The sequence below is a fragment of the Rattus norvegicus genome, chromosome 16, assembly GCF_036323735.1.
Source record: "Rattus norvegicus strain BN/NHsdMcwi chromosome 16, GRCr8, whole genome shotgun sequence".
Taxonomy (NCBI): Eukaryota; Metazoa; Chordata; class Mammalia; order Rodentia; family Muridae; genus Rattus; species Rattus norvegicus.
In genome coordinates this window covers 29,794,255-29,817,552 of record NC_086034.1, presented here as the reverse complement: position 1 = coordinate 29,817,552, position 23,298 = coordinate 29,794,255, and the positions used below count along the sequence as shown (strand labels likewise).

The window sequence follows — 23,298 nt, the reverse complement described above, 5'->3', positions numbered from 1 at the left end:
AGAAGCTTCTCAGTTCCATGAGGTCCTATTTACTAATTGTTGCTCTTAGAGCCTGAGCCACTGGTGGTTCAGGAACGGAAGGTTCAGGAAGTTGCCTCTTGTCCCAGTATGTCCAAAGCTATTCCCCAACTTTCTCTTCTGTTTAATCAGTGCCTTTTATATTGTTGAGTTGCTTGGCATTGAACCCAGGCCCTCCTATATGCTTCTAAGCATGCATATGTACCACTCAGCTATGTCCACAGCTACCGCCAATCTGTATCTTGAAGCAAGATTAAATCCTTCATCCCATCTTCCAAAGTCATCCATTCCATGGAGCATGGTACTGGGAATAAAGTAAACTGCTGAGGATCCCATCTACGTATCTGCTAATCCCCAGTGTTTTCCTAAATCCAAGTCTGCTTCCCCTCTTCTCTCTCTCTCCCCCCACCAAATGTGTGCTTCTGCTTTGTATTTATTTTAGCTCTTTTCTCTGCACTGGAAGCCCAGCCCTCCCACAAGTTCAGAGAAGTCTTTCCAACAAAAGCATGTTTCTTCCCAGAGTGTGGATCTCACGGCCAAGGAAAATAACATCTCCTGCATTTGCTTATGCTGTGCTGGAGTGATGTATTTCGGTCCTTTCCTGACTTCTTCCACCTTTGGCACACCCATAAGCATTCCCTCGCACGGACTCAGGAAGCCCTGCTCTAAGGACCTGCAGGCCCAATGATAAGTCATGTTCCAGTAAACTCTGCAGACAAGTTCACACAAACAGTTCACAGCCACAAGAAATAGCTGTGTCCATTTCCCCAGCTATCTCGGGAAATGAGCTCCAGGCTCTCTATGAAGAGAGCGCTCCAGTCCAGGGGTGGGAGGGGGAGCTATCGTTCTTATGTCCCACAGCCCTGAGGAACACTAATGAAGATTGGGTTCAACATTAGGAGTGATTCAAACTAAATTTTCCCTAATCAAAAACCTATAATTGGAAAAATTAGTTAAATGCTAAGTATTTCCGAACAGTGAAGCTCTCTCTAAATCACCTGACAGACGGCATGAGCGTTATTGGAGCATGAGACGCAGCTGGGTGAATGAATGTTCGAGAGCAGCTGCCGATTTGGAAAGCAGAAGCTGCCGCCGGCTGGGTTCCCCCTCAGCTCCTCGAATGCATCCCTTTTGTTGTTTCTAAATTGGGTGCTTTGTTTTTAAACATGTTTGTCGTGTTATTTTTGAGAGCAGGTATGGGTATGTTATCCAGACTGACCTTGAATTCCAGGCCTTAAGATATCCTGGCATATCAGTGCCCCAAGTATCTAGACCCGAAACCAAAGCCACTGTGCCCAACACAAATTTTTTTTTAATTTCATAGTGAAAACAGAATGCTAACTGAACTATATTTAACTGGTGGAAATTGGCTTAGCAAAATCAAAATTATCTAACATGGTTCTACGCTAAGAATTACTAGAAAGTACATAGGAAGTTGGACATGGTAGGTCTGCCTTTAATCTCAGCACTCAGGAGGCAAAGGTAGAGGTGTGCCTTTGAGTGCAAGGGCAGCCTGTTCTACATAGCAAGAGGCTAGCCAAGGCTGCACAGTCAGACTCTGTCACAAAGAGAAAAAGTATACAATAGATACCGAAGGAAGAGTGATCAACTGCCACTTATTACCTTAAATTATTAGCAAATAGTTATGCTTCTAATTGTACAATATAGGGCAATCTATATAATCATACAATCATTCTATATGCCTAATTTTTGCACATGTAGATAAAGTGTTAGTATATTCTCTACCCCAAAACGTTTTATTTCCTTAATGGAGGACACAGACTCTAAAGGACAACAGCTGCCAAATTGTATTCACTGACAAAATGAAAATGTGATAATGAGGATTAAGGGTGCAGGATTCTTTCCCAAAGGACCCATGTTTGATTCCCAGCATCCACACAGCAGTCCATAATCCCAGTCCCTAAGTATCCAGCACCCTCTTCTGGCCTCCTCAGGCACCAGCACACATATCGTGCACACATATATGCAGGCAAAACACCCATACACTAAAGGATAATCCTTAAGAACAAGTACATACTCTTCTACAGCTTTAGAATTAACCCTTTCTTCTACTGTCAAGGTTTGATCAGGCCAGATGTGCTGCTGCACACCTTTAATCCCAGCATTTAGGAGGCAGAAGCAAGGAGATCTCTATTAATTTAGACGTTAGCCTGGTCCATGTAATGAGTTCCCGGGGCAGCCAGAACTATACAGTGAGAAATTTTGTTTCAAGAATACATACATACATACATACATACATACATACATACATACTAAAAGTCTTTTAATTTAGCTTTTTAACTCTATTTAAATCCACCACCTTCTCCTAAAATATTCTCCATCTTTCAAAAAGGTTGTGTTCATTCATTTTTTTTATTAACTTGAGTATTTCTTATTTACATTTCGAATGTTATTCCCTTTCCCGGTTTCCAGGCAAACATCCCCCTAATCCCTCCCCCTCCCCTTCTTTATGACTGTTCCCCTCCCCATCCTCCCCCCATTACTGCCCTCCCCCCAACAATCACGTTCACTGGGGGTTCAGTCTTAGCAGGACCCAGGGCCTCCCCTTCCACTGGTGCTCTTACTAGGATATTCATTGCTACCTATGAGGTCAGAGTCCAGGGTCAGTCCATGTATAGTCTTTAGGTAGTGGCTTAGTCCCTGGAAGCTCTGGTTGCTTGGCATTGTTGTTTAAGAGGTCTCGAGCCCCTTGTGTTCATACATTTTTATTAATTGCTTTAATTAGCATATAAAATAATGGGCTTCGTTACACATTCCAGGCATACTTATCATTGCACTTTGCTTATCTTCTTCACTGCTGTCCCTCCTGTCCCTCCTGTCCCTCTCCCTTCTCCATCCCTTCCCTATTTCCTCCTTCAGCACAAATAGTTTCTTCTGCTTGGGTGTTTGAATGTGCAGTTAAATGCTGCCTAAGGAGAAAAAACAAGACAGCTGTGTTCTCGCTCACCCATTACGCTATGCTATCTGGCTCCCCTTTCTCTCCCGCCTTCCTTTTTTGATCCTTTCCTCAGTGCTCATAACCACATATATACATATATACATAACCATATAGATACCCATATATAACCATATATACATATATACATAACCATATGTACACATATATAACCATATATGCATATATACACATACATAAACATATATACATACATAGTTATGCATACATATATACATATATACATAACCATACATGCATATAGATATGGTGTATATATATATGGTAATCAATAATAGGGAGTTGCAGTGAGAGCATATGTACATATGTACATATATATGTAGATGTATATGTTATACACACATATATATTAATATACATATTAGTAGATATAAATTTGATATAGATCCCTTAATCCCCTCTTCTTTTCCATCCCTTGCCTCCCTCTCTCCTTGCAACTCCCTATTATTGATTACTTAGCAATACACTAATGTTCATTTTACTTCCAAGGTCTTGCTGGAAGCACAAGCTGGCCTCAAACACAGCAGTCCTCAGCCTCCTGAGTGCTGGAATAATATGCATGAGCCACCATGCCAACCGGTTCTGTCCATGTCTTTTGAAACATCTGTCTGACTTGCTGACTATGACTCACACAGGCAATTGGTTGTTGCTGCTACATTGAATCAAAGGTGGATATAGCAACACAGAGATAACATAGTGGCCTCTAGGACTCGGGATTGATTTCCCAATGGGAACAGGTTTCAAAGTGTTTCTATCTGGCATTTCCAAGCACCTCCTGAATGAAAGTCATTATTTCCCTCTTGGTGATCTATTCTATTAGGATGTTTATATCTAAACGTTGTTAGCAGGGCCTTTAACACCACAGCATATGACCTGTGTCTGAGAACATCATGGAAAGTGTTACTTGGTCTACAAAAGAGAGCCTTTTTAGCCTTGTGCAAATGTTGGCCAAGGTATGAATGCATTCCCTATGCTCCTGTCTGTATAGCCTCCACAAACATATGAACTTTAGCCAATGAATTCTTGAGAACATACCAGCAAGCCTCACCCTTGTGTGCGCTCACTTAAGAAACACATTCCCATTCATCCCCTCCCCTTGTGTGCAGAGGTCATGGGATCTCAGCAACCAAGTGAGCTCGACCTCAATGTTAAAGGAAAACCACCAATAAAAGAAGAATTCTAAATGCTCGGGGAAAGCAGCTTCAAACTCATACTGACTTCCGCTACTGCGTGCTGGATGAGTTTCTAAAGTATAGTTTATACAACATGCAGTAGTTAAAAAGGAGGAAAATGTTTAAAAAGGTAAAAACCATCAGGTGCCAAACTCCTCCATTCCAGAAACCCGAACCAATGGCTTTTTTCATGGTTTTGTTTTGGGGTGTGTGTGTGTGTGTGTGTCTGTGTGTGTGTGTGTGTGTGTGTGTGTGTGTGTGTGTGTGTCTGTGTGTGTCTGTGTGTGTCTGTGTGTCTGTGTGTGTCTGTGTGTGTCTGTGTGTCTGTGTCTGTGTCTGTGTGTGTGTGTGTGTTGAGGGCACATCCAGTTCTCTCCTTCTACTAAACAAGTTCTAAAAAATTGACTTCGGGCCCTCGGTCTCAGTGGCAGGCACCTTTATCCACTGAGCATCTCACTCAGTCCCTGAAGCAGCTGTTAACAGCAAGCGCACTCTGAAGCCTGGAAATAATAGAAAAGGCCTCAATCTGCTTAAATAGTCATCACAGCTCATGGATGGTACTGCCACAGGAGAGCCCAGAGCAAGCCTCACCACTCAAGATACTGTTTAAGTTTTTCAAATTAAAAATACCACAGAACTGAAGCCAGGTATGGTGGTGACTCCTACATCAGAAGCCAGGTGTGGTGGTGCAGAGGCAGGTGGATATCTGTAAGTTTGAGGCCAGTCTGGTTTCTATTGCAAGTTCCAGGACAGCCAGGGATAAATAATAGAAACATTATGTAATATCTTGTCTTGTCTCAAGAAAGCAAAAATCACAAAAGTTGGTAGGTACAGTGTTCTATACCTATAAGGCCAGCACTCTGAATACTGGTAAAGGAAGCAAGTTCTAGACTCTCCTGAGCTACAAAGATAGAGCTTGTCTCAGAAAGGAAAAAAATCAGCCTGGAGATGCATCTGAGTTGGTAGAGTGCACGCCTAGCACGCCCGAAGGCCTGGTTCAATCTCTAGGACAGCAAAGACCAGATGTGGCAGTCCAAACCTGTACTTCAACACTGGGGATGTAGAGACAAGGCCATCCTCAACTGCAGAGCTGGAGGTCACTCTGGGCTATGTGAGATCCTATCACACACTCTCTCTCTCTCTCTCTCTCTCTCTCTCTCTCTCTCTCTCTCACACACACACACACACACACACACACATACACACACACACACACACACACACAGAGGCATGCACACAATCAACTACTTGGATTTTTATCTGAATTATGTTAACTTTTAGACACTGCAGTGTACCAGATTTTATTAGGTATCATAAGGTTTGAATATACTTAATAAGTAGACATATGTTTTTTCTAAATTTTCTTGAAGTTAAAGGTTCTTCCTCCAAAGGAAAACAGTATGTCAAGGCATTCAGTTAGAGATTTACATTCACATGGAAAGCTGGGAGTGCTTAGGAAGAGACCATGTCACTGACCAAATGTGACACCTGCAGCCCCAGGCAAGGCAAATTTTCTCTCAGCCTTACAAGCACAAGCCTTCATAATTTCTATTTCACAAGCTCAAAATCTACAGGGGAGAGTCCTAGTGACTCAGTCCATGTTCATAGGTTTATGTCCTGTTGTGACTTAAGTTTGAACATGAATCAGAGTTTCCAATTCTTCCCAAGTGAGAATATTTGGTTCTTTTTAAAATACTGTTTATTTATTTATATTTATATGAGTACACTGTAGCTGTCTTCAAACACACTCAAAGAGGGCATTGGATCCCATTACAGATGGTTGCGAACCACCATGTGGTTGCTGGGAACTGAACTCAGTGGTTCTAGAAAAGCAGTTGGTGCTCTTAACCACTGAGCCATTTCTCCAGCTCCAAAATATTTGGTTCTTAAGCTAAAGTATTTCCCACCTTGTTGCAAACACTTTCTACTCATTGTCAGTCTGTCTGATAGGGCCACATTTTAATTATTATTTTCTATATTTATTTTTACAGTGTGGGCGCTTTGTCTGTTAGATCTGTTTACTGCGTGCGTGCTTGGCCTCAGTGGAAGTCAGAAGAGGGAGTTACAGGAAGCTGTGAGCTACTGTGTGGGCACTGGGAATCGACCAAGGTCCTCTGCAAAAGCAGCCAGTACTGTTGAACTCTGAGCCATCTCTCCAGAGCCCTACTTTACTCTTAACAAATATTAAGATGATGTTTACAGAAAGCTTAACTTCACATGTGGCTGTCGGTAGTTGTCCTTCCTTCACAGTCTCCGGGATTGTTCACCAGAGGACTTTGAGGCCTTTTTGGATTTTGGTTCTGATCTAAGAAAGCTTCCAGGCTGCAGCCCAGCATAGAAGAGCTGGGTTTTCTTTTGTTGTTGTTTTAACCTGTGTTTGCTTGTTCGTCCTGTGTGCAGGAATGAATAGATGTGTTGGTATGGGAGTGCCTTGGCATATGGGTGGGTATGGGTGTGTGGGTTCCAGGAACCAACTTCGGGGCCTTAGGCTTAGCAGTTGGCACCTTTATCTGCTGAACCGTCTCTGCCCAGACCACATCTAAAGAACAGTCCTATCTGGAGGCCCATGTATAGTGAGTGAGGCATTTATGTATGAAAGCCAGGGTAAGAAGTAGGGTTGACCTAGGGCATTAACACAGGACCCCGCTAGTGACAAACTGATGTGAGCCAGACACCATGAATATGACAATGAAGTTCAGAGGTGGCTCAGTTCTCCACAGGAATACAGGAAGGAAAGCAGAGCTGTGCGCTGATATAACGATTTGCTTGCACACTCACAACTAATGGCTGGCAAAGCGTGTACATCTGTGTTTATGGCTCATTTTGAAGAACTAAGTCATTCACTACTCCATTGAGAATCTACTACAGACCCAACAGACACTTTGGGACAGCCCCAAAATGTGTAATCCTAGATCCATAAAATAACAGATCGGTTAGAAAACCTATTTTCAAAAAAATGGGAAGGAGCCAGAGAGCTGGCTCAGAAGGTAAAAACGTTTGCCAAGAAGCTGGATGACCTGAGTTCAATTTCCAGAACCCACAGGGTAGAGAGAACTGACTACAGCAAGTGGCCTCCATATGTGTCATGGCATGTGAGTGCGCGCGCGCACGCACACACACACACACACACACACACACACACACACACAAGTTTAAAAAAATAAACAAGAGGCATACCAATATGTAACTTGGCAATGTGAGAACATAAAAACTGACATAAAAATACGTCTTAGACTGAAACAGAATTTTCATTAGGTTTTGGGCTCATTCATTTATTATTTTAGTGACATTTTAATCATGTTTATTTTCCAAAAGAATTTAGAAAGCTTAATTTATAAATTGTCATAAGTCAATGCAGCCTTCTGGCCACTTTAATATGTTTGACTAAGAAATTAAGGGAAAGAATAGCCCTCCAGAGAGAAGACCCCAGTACAAGCAATCCTCAGAACGTGTGGACTCATGTCGGGTTTTACAGACACATTCCTGAAGTCTCATTTCACAGCTCTGGTTTCCATCATAAAGGAGTGGGGAGAGCAAGGATGTGGACGAGAGGGAATAAGGCTCCTTTATGTAACCTGCCACAGGCTATCCTTGTCTAATGAAAAAAAAATCAACTTAACCAAAATATGCCTATTTTAAGACATGGGTCTCCATAAATCCTCTTAAAAAATAACTCTTTGGAAAAATAAACACCTTGAGTTACTTGTCTTTCTTAAAATGAAACTATTAATAATTTTTAAAGACTTGTTTATGGCATTATTCTACGTGTTTTGCCTGCATGTGTGTGTGTGCATTTAGCTATAAAGTGGTACGTGCATCTTATAGGGAATGAGATCGCACGACAGCATCTTTAGAACAGAAGGTGATTGGGTATTTCCTTTCTTTTCTTTTTTCTCTACGCTTAGGACTGGACACAGACACTATAGCTGAGCATCCCAGCACTGACTGCACTGAATGCCCAGCCCCTGACTTTCCTCTTAAACATTTCAACAAAAGGACAACCTTACACACTCTGAATCCTGTGATGGCGTGTGCTAATTCTCTGTGTGTCTTAGACACAAAGATGTTGTTAATACAGGACTGAACCTGCAGGCATCCCTAGAGAAAGACAGCCATGGATGAATTACTGACGGCAAACGTGCCCACAGACTCATATGTGGTTGGACATCGTGATGCATACCTGAAAGTTCATGATTCAGATTACTCAGAAGAAAGCCACAAACTAGGGTCTAGAGAGCTCACTCGACAGTTCAGAGCACTTGTCACTCTTGCAGAGGATCCAAGTTCTATTCCCAGCACCCAACAGCAGCTCACAACCATCTGTACCTCCAGCCCTAGGGATCCGACGCCCTCTTCTAACCACCACCACCATCACCACCTCCCCAACCTGCAAAGGTACCAGACATGCGCTCACATACACGCAGGTAAAACACACATTCACATAAAATAATAAAATAAACACATCTTTTATTTTTTAATTTAAAGATAGGAAGGACTGCTCTTCTTTCTCCGTTTGACACACAAAGCTAAAAGGAAGGAAGAGAAGAGAGCATGACGACATTAATATTCACTGGCCTCTCTAGACTGACGCCAAGAAAGGCAAATTTGGGTCATGTGCTTAGAAACCTGGGGAGAATATGTAGCAACACTTTAAGACGACAAGAGCCAAAGAACATTCCTGAAAGAAAGAAGAGTTTAGACTTTTTTTTTTACTTTTTAAATTAGTGTACGAAGTATGAGACATCTATAGATATTGAATATCAATTGGAAATTTCAAGCAATTATCTTGCTTAAATCATCAAAACTTAGACAAAATTTCCATGTCTGTTCAGAGTGTGTTTCTGATTAGTACCATTGATTATATCAGTGGCCACGTCAGGATTGCTTTGCTGTTGTTCTGTTACTTTTCACAAGTGGATTTGAGTCTCGAGAAAATCAGTTTAACTGGCTGATTTCTCCATGTGGCCGTGTGTGATGGTTGGTGGATTGAGCCAGTTTATAACTGTTTCCAAAAGCATAGCGCCTAATCCCACAAGGCTAGCAAAGTCCAGCATCTGGGTTAGCATGCACTGAGTTCCCACAATAGCAAACCCGATTTCTCCTGGTAAATGTAAACAAAAAAATCTGTGCTGACGTCACAAATCAAACCATTTTGTCAGGACCACTCCACTTTAAAGCCAGAAACTGGACTCTGCATCTTAGAGCACGAAGCATTTTATGCTTGTAAATACCTTTAGCATTTCCAGTAGCTTCTCCTATGTCTGTTATCTTTCCGTTAGCAGCACCCAAGACAGAATGGCGAAGGCCACAACCTCTGGATCTCTATGCAGCAGATATTATCCGGAATTGAATGTGACAATGAATTTCATCTTCTGTGAAAGGGTAAACCTGAGGCAGCATTAGCAAAGGGCCGGATGTGGGAGCTCATGCCTCTGATCTCAGCACTTGGGAGACTGAGGCAGGATGGTAACTGCCCATTTGAGGCCAGCCTGGAGCATTCACAGAAGGGTAGAGGTTCTACTAGCTATGTGATGAGACACATACCTGCAGTGTGTGTGTGAGGCGGGTGTGGGGGTGGGGGAATAAAGGGAGAGACATGCTAGACGACTCAACTGGTTAGCTCGTTAAGATACTTGCTACGGAGTCTGAAAACCAGTGTTTGATCCCAGAGATCCATAAGAAGGAAGGAAAGAATGCACAAGCTGTCCTCTGACCTCCACGTGATGCGCGCACTCGAGCGTGCGCGCGCGCGCGCGCGCGCGCACACACACACGCACAGTAAATACATAAATGTAAAAAAGTATCTTGTAAATATAATAAACATCATATTGAACACCAATTGAAGAGCTATTATTAAGTAACCTCTAAAGTGGAAGTATTATTTGAATTATCACATTTGCATTTTCTTTTCATATTTGAGAACTCCATTTTGGTGTGAGGTGAATTATAGTTAAAAGTTTCAAAATTCCTCTCTCCTCCGGTGGAGCAAGATGCCCAAAGGAAAGAAGGCCAAGGGGAAGAAGGTGGCCCCAGCCCCCGCCGTGGTCAAGAAACAGGAGGCCAAAAAGGTGGTAAATCCTTTGTTTGAGAAGAGGCCTAAGAACTTCAGCATTGGGCAGGACATTCAGATCAAAAGAGATCTCACACGCTTCGAAAAACCGAAAAACGCCCCACTACATCAGGCTGCAGGGCAAAGAGCCATCCTCTATAAGCGGCTTAAAGTACCTCCTGCCATCAACCTGTTCCCCCAGGCCCTGGACAAGCAAACAGCGACTCAGCTGCTTAAGCTTGCCCACAAGCACAGGCCAGAGACAAAACAGGAGAAGAAGCAGAGGCTGCTGGCCCGAGCTGAGAGGAAAGCTGCTGGCAAAGGGGACGTCCCAACTAAGAGACCACCTGTCCTCTGAGTCCTCGGAGCAGGGGTCAACACAGTCACCACCTCCGTGGAGAACAAGAAGGCTCAGCTGGTGCTGATTGCCCATGATGTAGACCCCACTGAGCTGGTGGTTTTCCTGCCTGCCCTTTGTTGAAAGATAAGGGTGCCCTACTGCATCATCAAGGGAAAGGCCAGGCTGGGGCGCCTGGTCCAAGGAAGACCTGCACCACTGTCGCCTTCACACAGGTTAACTCAGAAGACAAGGGTGCTCTGGCTAAGCTGGTGGAAGCTGTTAGGACCAATTATAACGACAGATATGACGAGATCCGCCGCCACTGGGGAGGCAACGTCCTGGGTCCTAAGTCTGTGGCTCGCATTGCCAAGCTGGAAAAGGCAAAGGCTAAAGAACTCGTCACTAAACTGGGTTAAATGTACAATTAAGTTTTCTGAACATAAATATAATTACAAAAAAGTTTTTTAAAGTTTCAAAATTCATTAGTGGCCAAAAAAAAGGCTATTAAATTTTTGGAAAGGAGCTAGGAAGTTAGCTTTGTTACTGTTGCAGATAACCAAGTTCTCGGCACCCACAAGGAGGTTACAACCCTCTAGAATCCCACTTCCAGGGGATATAGCGCCCTCTTCTGACATCCACAGGGAACAGGCACACACAAATGCTTATACAGGCAAAACTTTACCCAAACACACAAAATAAAAACACTTTAGTTAAAAATAAATATAAATATTGGTCAGAGAGGAGACAACCAAATATACTCATATTATCAAAATTTTTACTGCCCTAAATATGATCAACTCTATGATTTGAGCTTGATTGTAAAGCCAAGAAGTGGGGGTGGGCAGTGGAATTGCAGTAAGCAACACTATAGGGTAAAGGTGAAAGGTTCTGGATTTCCTCAGCGTAGTGGCTGAGATGTAGGAAGAGGAGCTGGGAGGTTCGCTAGGACAGTATCCCTTCTGGACCAGAGCATGAGGAGCTGCCTGCCACAAGCAAGCAAATCAGATAAATTATGGGTTTGTCCCAATTCCCCTGCCATGCAAAACCGCGGCCAGGCATTTTCTAGTGACCTAAATTTAACTTCAAAGTTTTATTTAGGCTCATTTTAAAAATACATGATTGCCATCCCAAAGGAAAAAAAAAAAGAAGTCATTACTTGAGATGAAATATCCTTCCGTGAAGATTTTTAAATGGCTGCTGTAGAGCCAGCATGCTGACTGTGGTCTTACAGTAAACAGGCTTCTATAAAAAGCAAAATATGTAACAGCCTCAGAAAGTTATTCCTGAGTGCACTGTCCTAAGCAACTCCATGCCTGTAATATTCTACACACACCACTGTCTTCTTTCAGGATAACGCATTTGGGGCAACTTAAATGTAGGTAAATCATCTGAAAACAATTAAAAGCTCTGGCAACATAAGCAGGTTCTTGACATTGGCCAGGTTTTAATAGAAAGAACCATATGTGGATTTTAAGAGAAAGAAGCATTCACAGAAGGACAAATTCATGCAGTTCCGCAGTCCAGGGATGGGAGGAGCACATTTCCACACCTCTCATGTGTGGGCTCATCTGATTTACCAACTAGTGCTCAAGCAGTCTTCCCCGTGACACTCTCAAGCACATGCTTTGATTATCACTTCATGGAGAAACACAAAACTAAGCCCCAGACATGGCTGGCTTCACTATTTTTAAAGCAGACATACATCTCTTGCTATGTAACTTGAACCCCTGGTGCTTTTGTCTTACGTTTATTTTTGTGACTGTGTGTGTGCATTGGCGTGCACGTTATCACTTGAATGCTGAGGGCAGAGGAAAACCTGGGGTGTCAGTTCTCTCCATGGGGCGCTTGGAGATGGAATTCAGATCTTCAAGTTGGCTGTCTCTTTACCACTAAGCCATCTCACCAACCATTCACGAAGATTTTTTTTAAATTATTTATTTATTTTTATTTCCTGTGCATTGGTGTTTTGCCTGCATGTATGTCTGAATATGAGGGTGTCAAATCTTGGAGTTACAGATGGTTGTGAGCCGCCATGTGGTTGCTGGGAATTGAACTCAGGACCTCTGGAAGAGCAGTCAGTGCTCTTAACCACTGAGCCATCTCTGCAGCCCTCATGAAGATTTTTTTTAAAGCTCAAAATTCCCTACAGAAATTCTTGTTGACTATGTTTATTTGCCATTTCTTCTAAAAAGGCAACTTCGCTTTATAAAATAAAAGAGGCCAAGGGTTTCCAGTTCAACAACACAGCAAGGACGTCCTTGTACCTGGGAGATTTCTCCATTGAAACATCGTATGTAATAAAATAAAATATACACATTCTCATGACTCTTGGCTAGCACACATCTGGCGTGCTCGCATGCATTGACCTTCGTCACGACTTTGTTTGGCCTTTTGCCTGTTTGAGAAATTAGGTGTTTGTTCAACAGACATCCGTTGAGTGACCGCCACGCCGGAAGCAGCGTCGCAGTACTTTGCTGCTTTGGCCATCAAAGCCAGTTAAGGCAAGAAGGGTTTCCTTCAGCTCCCACTTGGAGTTCTATTCTGTCACGGTGGGGAAGGAGAAACGGAAGAAGCTAGAGGTCAACTGGTCCGGGCCATCAGCAGTCAAGGACCAGAGAGTGAACAAGAAGCAGGGCTGGAGTGTAAACCAACCGTCAAGGCTTACCCTCCTCCCTGCCACCCAATGACCTTCCTCCTAAGGCTCCGCCTCCTATAGGTTTCCGGCCTCCCTAGCAGTACAGCCGGTGTGCTGGCGTTTGAACACATGAGCCTACAGGGGACGTTTCATACCCAAAGTACAACAAAACGTCTAGCTGTACTAGTCATTTAAGGAAGAGGAATGGATAGAGTAAAACCTCTAAGCATGGAGTTACTAGAAGAATGCACAGGACAGCGAAGGAAACGCCACGGCGGAGGCAATACTGAACTGAGAGCTTCTCTTTACCAGCGATCTCACTTACCAGGCGATTATCATTTCACGGGTGGTGTGTGGACATGGTGAGATCGTAATCAATTGGCTTTCCGAAGAGCGCTCAACTGGAAACAGAAGCCAGGCTTTGAACTCGAGTCCCTGAACCTCAAAATTATCACTGCAATCTTTACCCTGTATTTTTCCAAAGAATCATGGAAACACGAAGAAAGAGCTCCAAATGCAGCTAAAGCTGGGAAGGCGTGAAAAGACCAGTTCTAAATAGCTGCCCCTGTGGCTCAGACAGACAGACAGGTCAGGACCTTTACCAACTTCATCATAAATGCTTAGGAAAACAAGTTAGATCACCAATGAAAACAGCGGATTTGCCCCAGATGTATTTCTTCACTGGGAGAAGCATGAGGTTAGTCTCAAAGAATGAGCGTTTTGTCCCCACTAAATAAAGTGGTCTGACAAACTGAAACAAACAAAAACAAGACCCCACACACTAAAATCAGTAAAAGGCAAATGCCTATGAAGAAGAAAACTTTAAGGGCTTCAGAAGTCAGCTGGCCTGTGTAACACCAACAGTAAAAGGTGGGCAGCCATCCTGAGAAGTCTCAGTCAGTGTGCCCAGCACAATTCTCATAGCTGCTAGGTAAAGGGAAAAATGTTTTGAAAGAACATCCAGACAAATTTCCATTAGAGACAGGTGTCTCTTTAAGATTTTGTTAATTTTATGTATGTGAATACACTGTCACTGTCTTCAGACACCAGAAGAGGGCATCAGATCCCATTACTGATGGTTCTGAACCACCCTGTGTTTGCTGGGAATTGAATTCGGGACCTCTAGAAAAGCAGTCAGTTCTCTTAACCACTGAGCCATCTCTCCAGCAGCCCCAAAGGGAAATTCTTACAGCTTAGCCAATCTTCTAAACAACTAGACACAAGCAATCTCAGGAAATTATTTTGTATAGACCACACCCCTCTGGTCTCAAGGCATTGCTGTGGGGTATAAATTGATGAAGAAGAAGAAGAAGAAGAAGAAGAAGAAGAAGAAGAAGAAGAAGAAGAAGAAGAAGAAGAAGAAGAAGAAGAGGAGGAGGAGGAGGAGGAGGAGGAGGAGGAGGAGGAGGAGGAGGAGGAGGAGGAGGAGGAGGAGGAGGAAGAAGAAGAAGAAGAAGAAGAGGAAGAGGAAGAGGAAGAGGAAGAGGAGGAGGAGGAGGAGGAAGAGGAGGAGGAGGAGGAAGGGAGGAGGGGGAGGGGAAGGGGAAGCGGAAGCGGAAGCGGAAGCAGAAGCAGAAGCAGAAGCAGAAGCAGAAGCAGAAGCAGAAGCAGAAGCAGAAGCAGAAGCAGAAGCAGAAGCAGAAGCAGAAGCAGAAGCAGAAGCAGAAGCAGAAGCAGAAGCAGAAGCAGAAGCAGCACGGGGAACAGAAAGATGGTCGAGCAGCTCTGAGCACTTGTTGCTCTTGCTGAGCACCTGAGTTCATTTCCCAGCACCCGTGATGGTTCATAACCATGCTTAACTCCTGACCCATGAAATATGTCTCCACCTTTGGCCTCCTTGGGCACTGCTCTCACAATAATTCGATAACACAATTAGACACATACATAATACTAATTTTAAAAATTAAAGTGTGAAACCATGAAGCAGCCTAATAAGGAAAGACGAATTGCAGTGGCTCAGTCTCATGAACTTTCATCATCAAAATTATCCCGTTTCGTGGTGTCGGAATCATGCTCATGTTTCAGTGAGCATATGTAATAGTGACTGCATAAATCACTATGCTAGTCACTTATGAACAACCATTACACAAAAGGTAAAGGCGTGCGCCCCCTCCTGGTGAGCGTTCCTAATGAGGCGCTCTATTGAAGACTTAGAAGATAAATCCTTACTGGTAAAATAATGAACGCCTACCTATATACTGTGTTGCATGCAGTCAACAGGGCTGGGCATAGGCACCTCAGTGGAGGACAGCTTGTAACATGTGTGAGGCCCTAGATGAGTTCCCTGGTGCTGCCAAAGGCGAGGGTGTTCTTGTACCCAGCTGATCTAGAGATTCTTCAACGATGCTGACTGGTTACAAACTATACAAGCCTGCTTTTCTTATGTATCGAATGCCTGTCAAACCATTCATCAATATTGCACTGAGTGCACTTGGGAAATTCTGGGGTGACATGTTTCCCTTTCTAAGGCTCCTTTGTATTTCTTAATATCTTCCTAAAGGATGCCAGTGTGAAGGGCGGGGCCCTTTATCCCTTAGGTAAACCAATGTGGTACATGGCAGAGGTTCCTTGCTATCTCTCAAGTCGGTTTCTGTGCAAAGTTGTCTCGTTGGGTTGGGGATGTGCTGGCCCGGCACACACCAGCCTTGGGTTCTACCTTGGGCAGGGCAATCTGAGCATTTAAGGGTATAGGCCAGATCAGCTTCTGTGCTCTTCCACCAGCCAATCACAGGTAACCAGGACTGTAACTTCTGGCAGAAGCTATGTTGACTCATCCAGGCTAAAAATAACTCTTGACCTTGCGTGGTTTGGTTCAGCTTCTTCTCCAGAATCTGTCATCCACCTTCTTTAACTGTTAACTCCTGCTTGATTGCATTTGGTTCACACTAATGCATACCAAATTTATTGGACCAAAAAACAAACAAAGAAACAAACAACAAAAAACAAAAGGCCCACACACTTCATCAAAATCTCTACTTGTTTTTGTTTCTTTGTTTGTTTGGGGGGTTGTTTTGTTTTTGTTTGATTGACTGTTTTGTTTGGGGTTGTTTTTTGTTTTTATTTCTTTGGTTTGGTTTGCTGTTTTTTTGTTTTTTTGTTTTTGTTTTGTTCTGGCTTTTTTGATTTTTTGTTTTTGTTTGTTTTGTCAAGCTGTGTGGATATTTTGTTGGCATAAAATGTTTTATCAAAATATTTGGCAAATATATATTGGCACTCCTGCACATTAAATTTTTACAGATTGAAGGGAAATGGGTCCAAAACAATCACTCCAGCCTGTGAGAGAGAAAAATCCTTGCTCTCAAGACTGTATTTAAGTTGTGTCAGCTGTGAGTCAGGGTGAATTCCCAAAAGCAACATGTAAACAGTTATTGTTCCAAACATATGGATTCTTAACCCTGGAAAGAATGGTCTGATTATTTGGATTCTACTCCTCAGATACAAATTAATAAAGGTTTCTTTCATACATATTTTAGCAAATCAAAAATCAAGCTGTTTCCTGTTGAATCATCACAGAATATATATAGATAACCCTTACTGATAAATTCAAAATGGAATTTCCTGTGTGTGTGTATGTGTGCATGTGTCAGTGAGAGTGTGTATATGTGTGGTGTGTATGTAAGTGTGTGAGTATGTGTGCGAGTGAGTGTGTGTGTGTGTGTGCGTGAGTTTGTGTGAGTGTGTGTATGTGGGGTGTGTGTGTGTGCGAGTGAGTGTGTGTGTGGTGTGTGTGTGTGTGTGCGTGAGTTTGTGTGAGTGAGTGTGTGTATGTGGAGTGTGTGTGTGTGTGTATGTGGTGTGTGTGTGTGTGTGTGTGTGCTTCCTTACTTGCTAACATGTAAATGAGAGGGTACAACATTGGGTACCTTCCTCAATCATTCTCGAACTCAACTCTGTAACAGGGTGTCTTGCTGATCCTGGGGCTTGTCAGATCAGGTGGATTGGCTGGCCAGCCGGCCCCAAGTGTCCCCTCGGTGCATTGCTAGCACTGAGTTTACACATGTGTTCTGCTCAGCATCATCCGTGAGTTCTGAGGGATCCTCTCCAGATCTTCACGCTTGGGTGACAAGCACTTTACTGATGGAACCATCTCCCCAGAGCCGTCTCCCAACCTCCTTTCCCTTTTAATGAATTCCAACAGTGGAAACACAAGAAATTATTTGGGAGGGTTCAAGTTCAGCCCACAGACTGTACCAAACAAATACAAAGGCTGCTTCCTTCTGGCCAGAAAGAAAGCTGTCTGTTTTTGAAGAAGTATCTGTCCAGAATGTGCCAATTTAACCAAATGAAGCTTTCAGTTGTTGTCACCATTTTTTTTAATCTTTATTAACTTGAGTATTTCTTATTTACATTTCTTTTTTTTTTTTTCTGGAGCTGGGGATCGAACCCAGGGCCTTGTGTTTGCTAGGCAAGTGCTCTACCACTGAGCTAAATCCCCAACCCCTCTTATTTACATTTCGATTGTTATTCCCTTTCCCAGTTTCCAGGCCAACATCCCCCTAACCCCTCCCTCTCCCCTTCTAATGGGTGTTCCCCTCCCCATCCTCCCCCCATTACTGCCCGCTCAGTTGTCGCCATTCTTGTTGGGGGATATGTTAAGGTTCTCTTACATCCATTGACTAAATCCTTAGAAATAACCATAATTCTTTTTGTCCTGAAGTTCAGCACAAGGCCCTAAGTGGGTGCTCCCCAACTCAACCACTGCCCAATCCAAGGCATTTGGGTGGACGTTCATAAAAAGTTACCTAGGGTAAGAAAACAAACCTGACTCTTCTTTCGTGCCGGAAAACAAAATGGATATAAAAAATTTCCGTGGAAATTTTCAATCAAGTCATTGAATTCGAAGCAGAATCCAGAGACCGTGAGTGAAGGTACTTGTCGACCTGACAGCCTGGCTTTTATTTCAAGGACCGATAGGGTGGAGGAGAGAGTCAACTTCTGGAAGTTGACCTCTGACTTCCATGCACCATGACGTGCATACACTCAAGCATGTACACATACAGATAAATAAATAATAAAGGTTTCACAAACAAATCCCAAAGATATTTCAGCAATGAAATTGGTTAAGGTAAGTAGTCTCCTTCAAAGGGGTCTGAGGGACATTAGAGATGGTGATTCTCAGAATTTGTGCCTTTCCTGCCCTTTGTGAGGCACTCTCCGACCCCTGGACCTGAGAGTTCCTAGGATGCTTTTCCAAGTGTTGGCACAGACACCGATTGTCCCGTAACCTTTGTGTCAGATTTGCCATTCACCATCTCCCCGGGGGCAGGAACAACCTGTGTAGACGTCTAGAACCTTGCTCATCCTGAAGGTATAGGATTTTAAAATGACAAAGACAATAACATTGAATGCACCCATTTCTACCACAGAAGAGGTACAGATAGGCTTTTTAATCTGTTTATCCTAAAAGGAATTTGAAAGACTTTTTAAAAAGTGATCACTTTTCAGCCAGATTTGCAGGTCTGTGCTCCAGCTACTCCACCAAAATTTTGTTTTCATTTTCAGAACATATCATATTCTTGAAATACTGTCAATTTATCTATACATTTGAAACAAGAGGACATAATGTTAAACCATGGCTTTCATATCATCTCTTTAAATAATTCAAAAAGCCCACCAGAAGCCTCTAATAACAAGCAGAACAAAGGGCTGAGATTGAGAGGCAGAGTCACAGAAGCTTAACTGTCAGGAGTGGCCGGCTTGTTGTGTGACTTGGCTAAAAATGAGTCTCCCTGTAGACCTCCCTTCCTTATTCCCCATAGCTGCACAAACACTAGCCATCAGGGTTCTGCTTCACATGAGGAGGCTGGAACTCTTCGTGAATGTTTTCTCGAACCTGGTTCTAACGTTTCCACCCTAGTACTGAGCCCTTAGCAAATTCATTCGCACCCTCTCATTTACCTTAGCCATAGGCAAGAAAGGTTTTCGGAGGACTTCTCAATCCATACACTCCATGGTTTAAGATCAAAGTCTCTCTATCAGCACCTATGTTGTCCCTTCCCCTGTTGGTTCTTATGCTGGGAAAACTGTGCAGGCAGACGAATGACCACATGGCTCAGTGACAGGGGCTACTCAGTCTTCATGGATTGCATCCCACCACAGCAAATATAAAAAATAATAATAAATAAATAAATAAAAATAAAAAGGAGATAGGAAAAATTCGGGAATGGTGGGAAACATCCACAATCCCAGCTTTAGGATTCAGAAGCTGAATGATCAGGAGTTCGAGGCCAGCCAGGACAATATTTCAAATTCAAGGCCAATCTAATGGACAAGAAACCCAGGGAGGAAGAAAAAGGGGGGATGAGGGGAGGGAGAGATAAAGGAAGGGAGACTTTTCATGTCCTGCATTGAGAATTTTTAGCCTGGGTTTTATGTTTTCTTCGTCGTTAAAGAAATAAAATCATTCCATACTGATTTGGGTGCTTTAGCAAGGCCTTTATTACCAACAGAAAGGCCAGGCCTAAATGCTTTCTAAACAGCATAAACATAACCCAAAGGGTCCCAAAACATTGCTTAAAATATCCTTTTAATACCAAGCCTTTAACACAAATTAAAACGTGCTTTAACGTACTCTGACAGAAAATGCCTAACCCGATGGTTGCTGGAGATAAAACGTGATCATGCACTACTCATCTTAGAGTGGTCAAAGCGGGGGGTGGGGAGTCGGGGGGGGCTGTTATTTTCCCTTAGTAAGGCGAGGCATGGTCTGTAAGCCTGTTAGAAACCTTTTCTACCCTGGTAGGAAGATCTACATGTATGCACCCCACACAACATCTAGATCATCAATATCCTTTTTGAAATTCGCCAGCATCCCCAGTCGAGAGTGCACCTAACGCTCACACAAACGCAGAGGTGGGTACGCAGAGCCTGCAGCGCCCAATAAGCTGGTCCTTTGGAAATTCTCAAATGATAGAAGACTCTCCCTGCTCCTCTGAGACCCCGCCTTCTGCACCTTATTTTTCACTGGTGTCTACCGGGAAGGTGTTTGCCTTCTGAGAACTCATAATTCTATTCTGTTTAGAGTTTGACCCATCTGTGAGGGTGAGCACCCGGGAACTCAGCTCTGGGATTTGTCTGTATTCCTGTCCCCATGCCTCCAGCCCCCCCCAGTCCCCGCCTATGTTCACAAAAAACGGGTCGAAGATGTGAACGATGGAGAGGCTGACGTTCGTTTCCTTCCCACTTCCCATCCAGGCATCCTTCACCCGGCAGCAACTCGGGGCCCACCTCTCCTCCTTCCCGTCCCCGCAGCGCACTTACCGGGCTCATGGACCCCGGGGTTGTCAGACAGCTCGATGACCAGGAGCTCCCGGCCCTCGAAGCTGCGCCCCACCGTGTAGATCCTGCTGATGGCGGTGCACTGCAGCCATACCGACACCAGCGCCTCGCGCAGCTCGGGATAGCGGTGGTACTCGAAGGAGATGCCGTCCTCCTGCTGCAGCCGCCGGCGCCGCCGCATGCCAGCCGCTGGCGCCCCGGGCTCCTGGGCTTCAGCCGCTAACAGCCACCCGCCGGCCACCAGCGCGGCACACAGCGCCAGCAGCACCCGTCCTCCGCGCCCGGCCATCGCGTCCCCGCGAGCTGTACCGCCGGTCTCTTTTGTCTGCCCGGGCCCGGGTGGAGTTGGCGAGCTCAGCACCAGCCTCCTCTCGTCTCACCTTCCACGGCTCAATGAACGGTGCGCGCTGGGGCCACCCAGAGGACAGTGGCGACGCGACGGCTCTGCGCGCTGCACTACCCGCCCCGGGGAGCAGGAGGCAGGAGGCCCGGCACAGGCGGAACAACCGCCAGGGATGCTGGCTTTATTCCTTGGCTCAGACCCACGTCAAAAGCCAAATGGCGCCAGGGACCACGCAGGTGGAATGACAGCTAAGACCTTGGCTTAGGAGGGTTATTGTGAATGAGAGGGAACCACGACCAGGATCACCCTTGTAGAAAACACATTCTTGGGTTACTAGCAGAGCCTTTTGATTTCCACCTAGAGGCATCAGAATGTGGGGTGGGGGTGAGAAGCAACCCACAGCTTGCCTTCTTTCTCGGACATTACTGCTGCAATAGTGGAAACTTAAGGGTTGTGGCTTCATCTTACAGCAAGGTCTGGCTAGAAACCAGAACACTGTATTTTGATTTGATTCTGCTTTCTACCCATTTACAGAGAGCGCTTTTAACTGTATTCAGACATACTCCGGAATCCTTCTAGGGGGAAAGAGAGAGAAATGAGGTAAGCAAGCAAGACCAATACCACTCATCTTCTGTGACACTCTGAGAAACACCAACGAGACTCTGTTCATGCGTTAGACAAAGGATTTCGTTTGGCAGTATGATTCAATCCTGTGATGGAGGAAAAACCGATGCAGATAAATGATATTGTCTTCCCTTTCACAAAGTGACTGCAAGGGTATAAAATCGTGGGCTTAAATGACCACCCTTGGGCAGGGTCTGTACTTTTGGAGCAACATCTGCAGCAGATGTTACTCTACAACAGTTGCCATTGGATGTAACACCAGTATGGATCTGAACAAATAATCCATTGAGCGTGGCCACCAAAAAAAAAAAAAAAAAAAAAAAGATCAGCACACCAGCAGGGGAAGGTTTCATGTGGGACATTTTTCCCCAGATGCCTCTTTCTCCACTATCTAATAATACCCTGTCCTGAATAAAACCTGTCACCTAGAAAGGAATCCAGGTCTATAAATAATTTCATTAGGTTTTTTTTTCTTTTATACTGAAGTTTGAAACCGTGGAAGCACCTTCTCTTTCTGACTCCTTGGTCTCAGATGCAGCTAGAGGGCAAAGGGAACCCAGTTGCTTAGAAAGTGATGTCAGGGGTTGGGGATTTAGCTCAGTGGTAGAGCGCTTGCCTAGCATGCGCAAGACCCTGGGTTCGGTCCCCAGCTCCGGGGGGGGGGGAAAAAAAGAAAGAAAGTGATGTTAGCAGGACAACAGGTTGGGTGGCCTCTGTGGTTCTCAGAAGGCCCACTGCCCTCAGAAGCCGACCTGTGGCAGTCATGGCTGCCCACACCCCACCCACCCAGGCCACTCCCACCCCTTGAGAACCAGACTGCTATAGTTAAGGCACGAAATATTGCTGGCACTGGGTGAAGGAGGCATCTAAAAATTATCTGTCACACGTTCAGGGAACAAACGTAAACCAAAAAGGGCAGCAACTGTAGGCATTCGGCTCACGTTGAGAATTTTAAAAATAAAATTAATATTACTGTTTCAGGGGTTGGAGAAACGGCGTCACAGTAAAGAGCACACAATACTCTTACAGAGCACCTGAGTTCAATTCCCAGCCCCCACAACCAGGGGATCACAGCGTCTGCGTCTCCAGCTCCAGGGATCTGATGTCTGGCCTCCATAGACACCCTCACATATGCAGTAATAAATGGGGACATAAACATATCTAAATACAAGTTTAAAGGAGCACACAGCCATGATAGCGCTCGCCTGTAGTCCCAGAACTCAAGAACCTGAAGCGGGAGGACACCGGGATTGAGGCTAACCTGAGCTAAATAGTGAGACTCTCCCTCAAGCAGGTAAATCAAAGTGTATGAACAGACAGGTTGCCAAGGCACTAGCAGGGAGGTTAGTTTCGAATCGATGGGTCTACATCTCGCACAGCAGCATAGATGCTTTTTTTAAGATAGGGTCTCATGTAGCCCAGGCTAACCTCAAACTCACTATATATCTGAGACTAGCTTTGAACTCCCGATTTCTTATCTGGAACCTTCCAAGTGCTGGCTTGTATTATAGTTAGGTGCTGCTTTAATAAGCTACCACAGATGTGAGTAGGGGGTGGGGCTTTTTGGGGGCGAGGATAGCCTTCATCTGACATCCTCCTTGAGGTAGACAGAACTTTATGAAAAATAGCAACAAAAAGCCCCAATGCTTTCCGCTCTAACCAGCCTGTATTTGATTTCTTAGTTCAGAAGTCTGAAACCAGAGCTATAATTAGGTTTCTAAAAGCATTTCCAAAAGAGTAACCTTGGAAAACCAGAGAGAAGAAAACAGAGTGGCTAAAACCAATGACTTCAAAATATACAGTTAGGATTTTAAGTTAGCAATTGAAAGCAACCTCACTAATTTGTGGCTGGGTTGGGGCAT

At 44.3% G+C, this 23,298-nt stretch overlaps 1 protein-coding gene across 1 annotated transcript in view; it reads right to left on the bottom strand.

Annotated features, from left to right (window-relative positions):
* Cpe (carboxypeptidase E) overlaps positions 1 to 20,846 on the bottom strand; it is a 111,941-nt gene extending 91,095 nt beyond the window's left edge. The window contains exon 1 of the mRNA NM_013128.2: positions 20,452 to 20,846. Coding sequence (NP_037260.2) covers positions 20,452 to 20,758 — 307 coding nt within the window. The 5' untranslated portion in view covers positions 20,759 to 20,846. The remainder of the gene's footprint in view (positions 1 to 20,451) is intronic.
* Between the last annotated feature and the right edge of the window lie 2,452 nt (positions 20,847 to 23,298).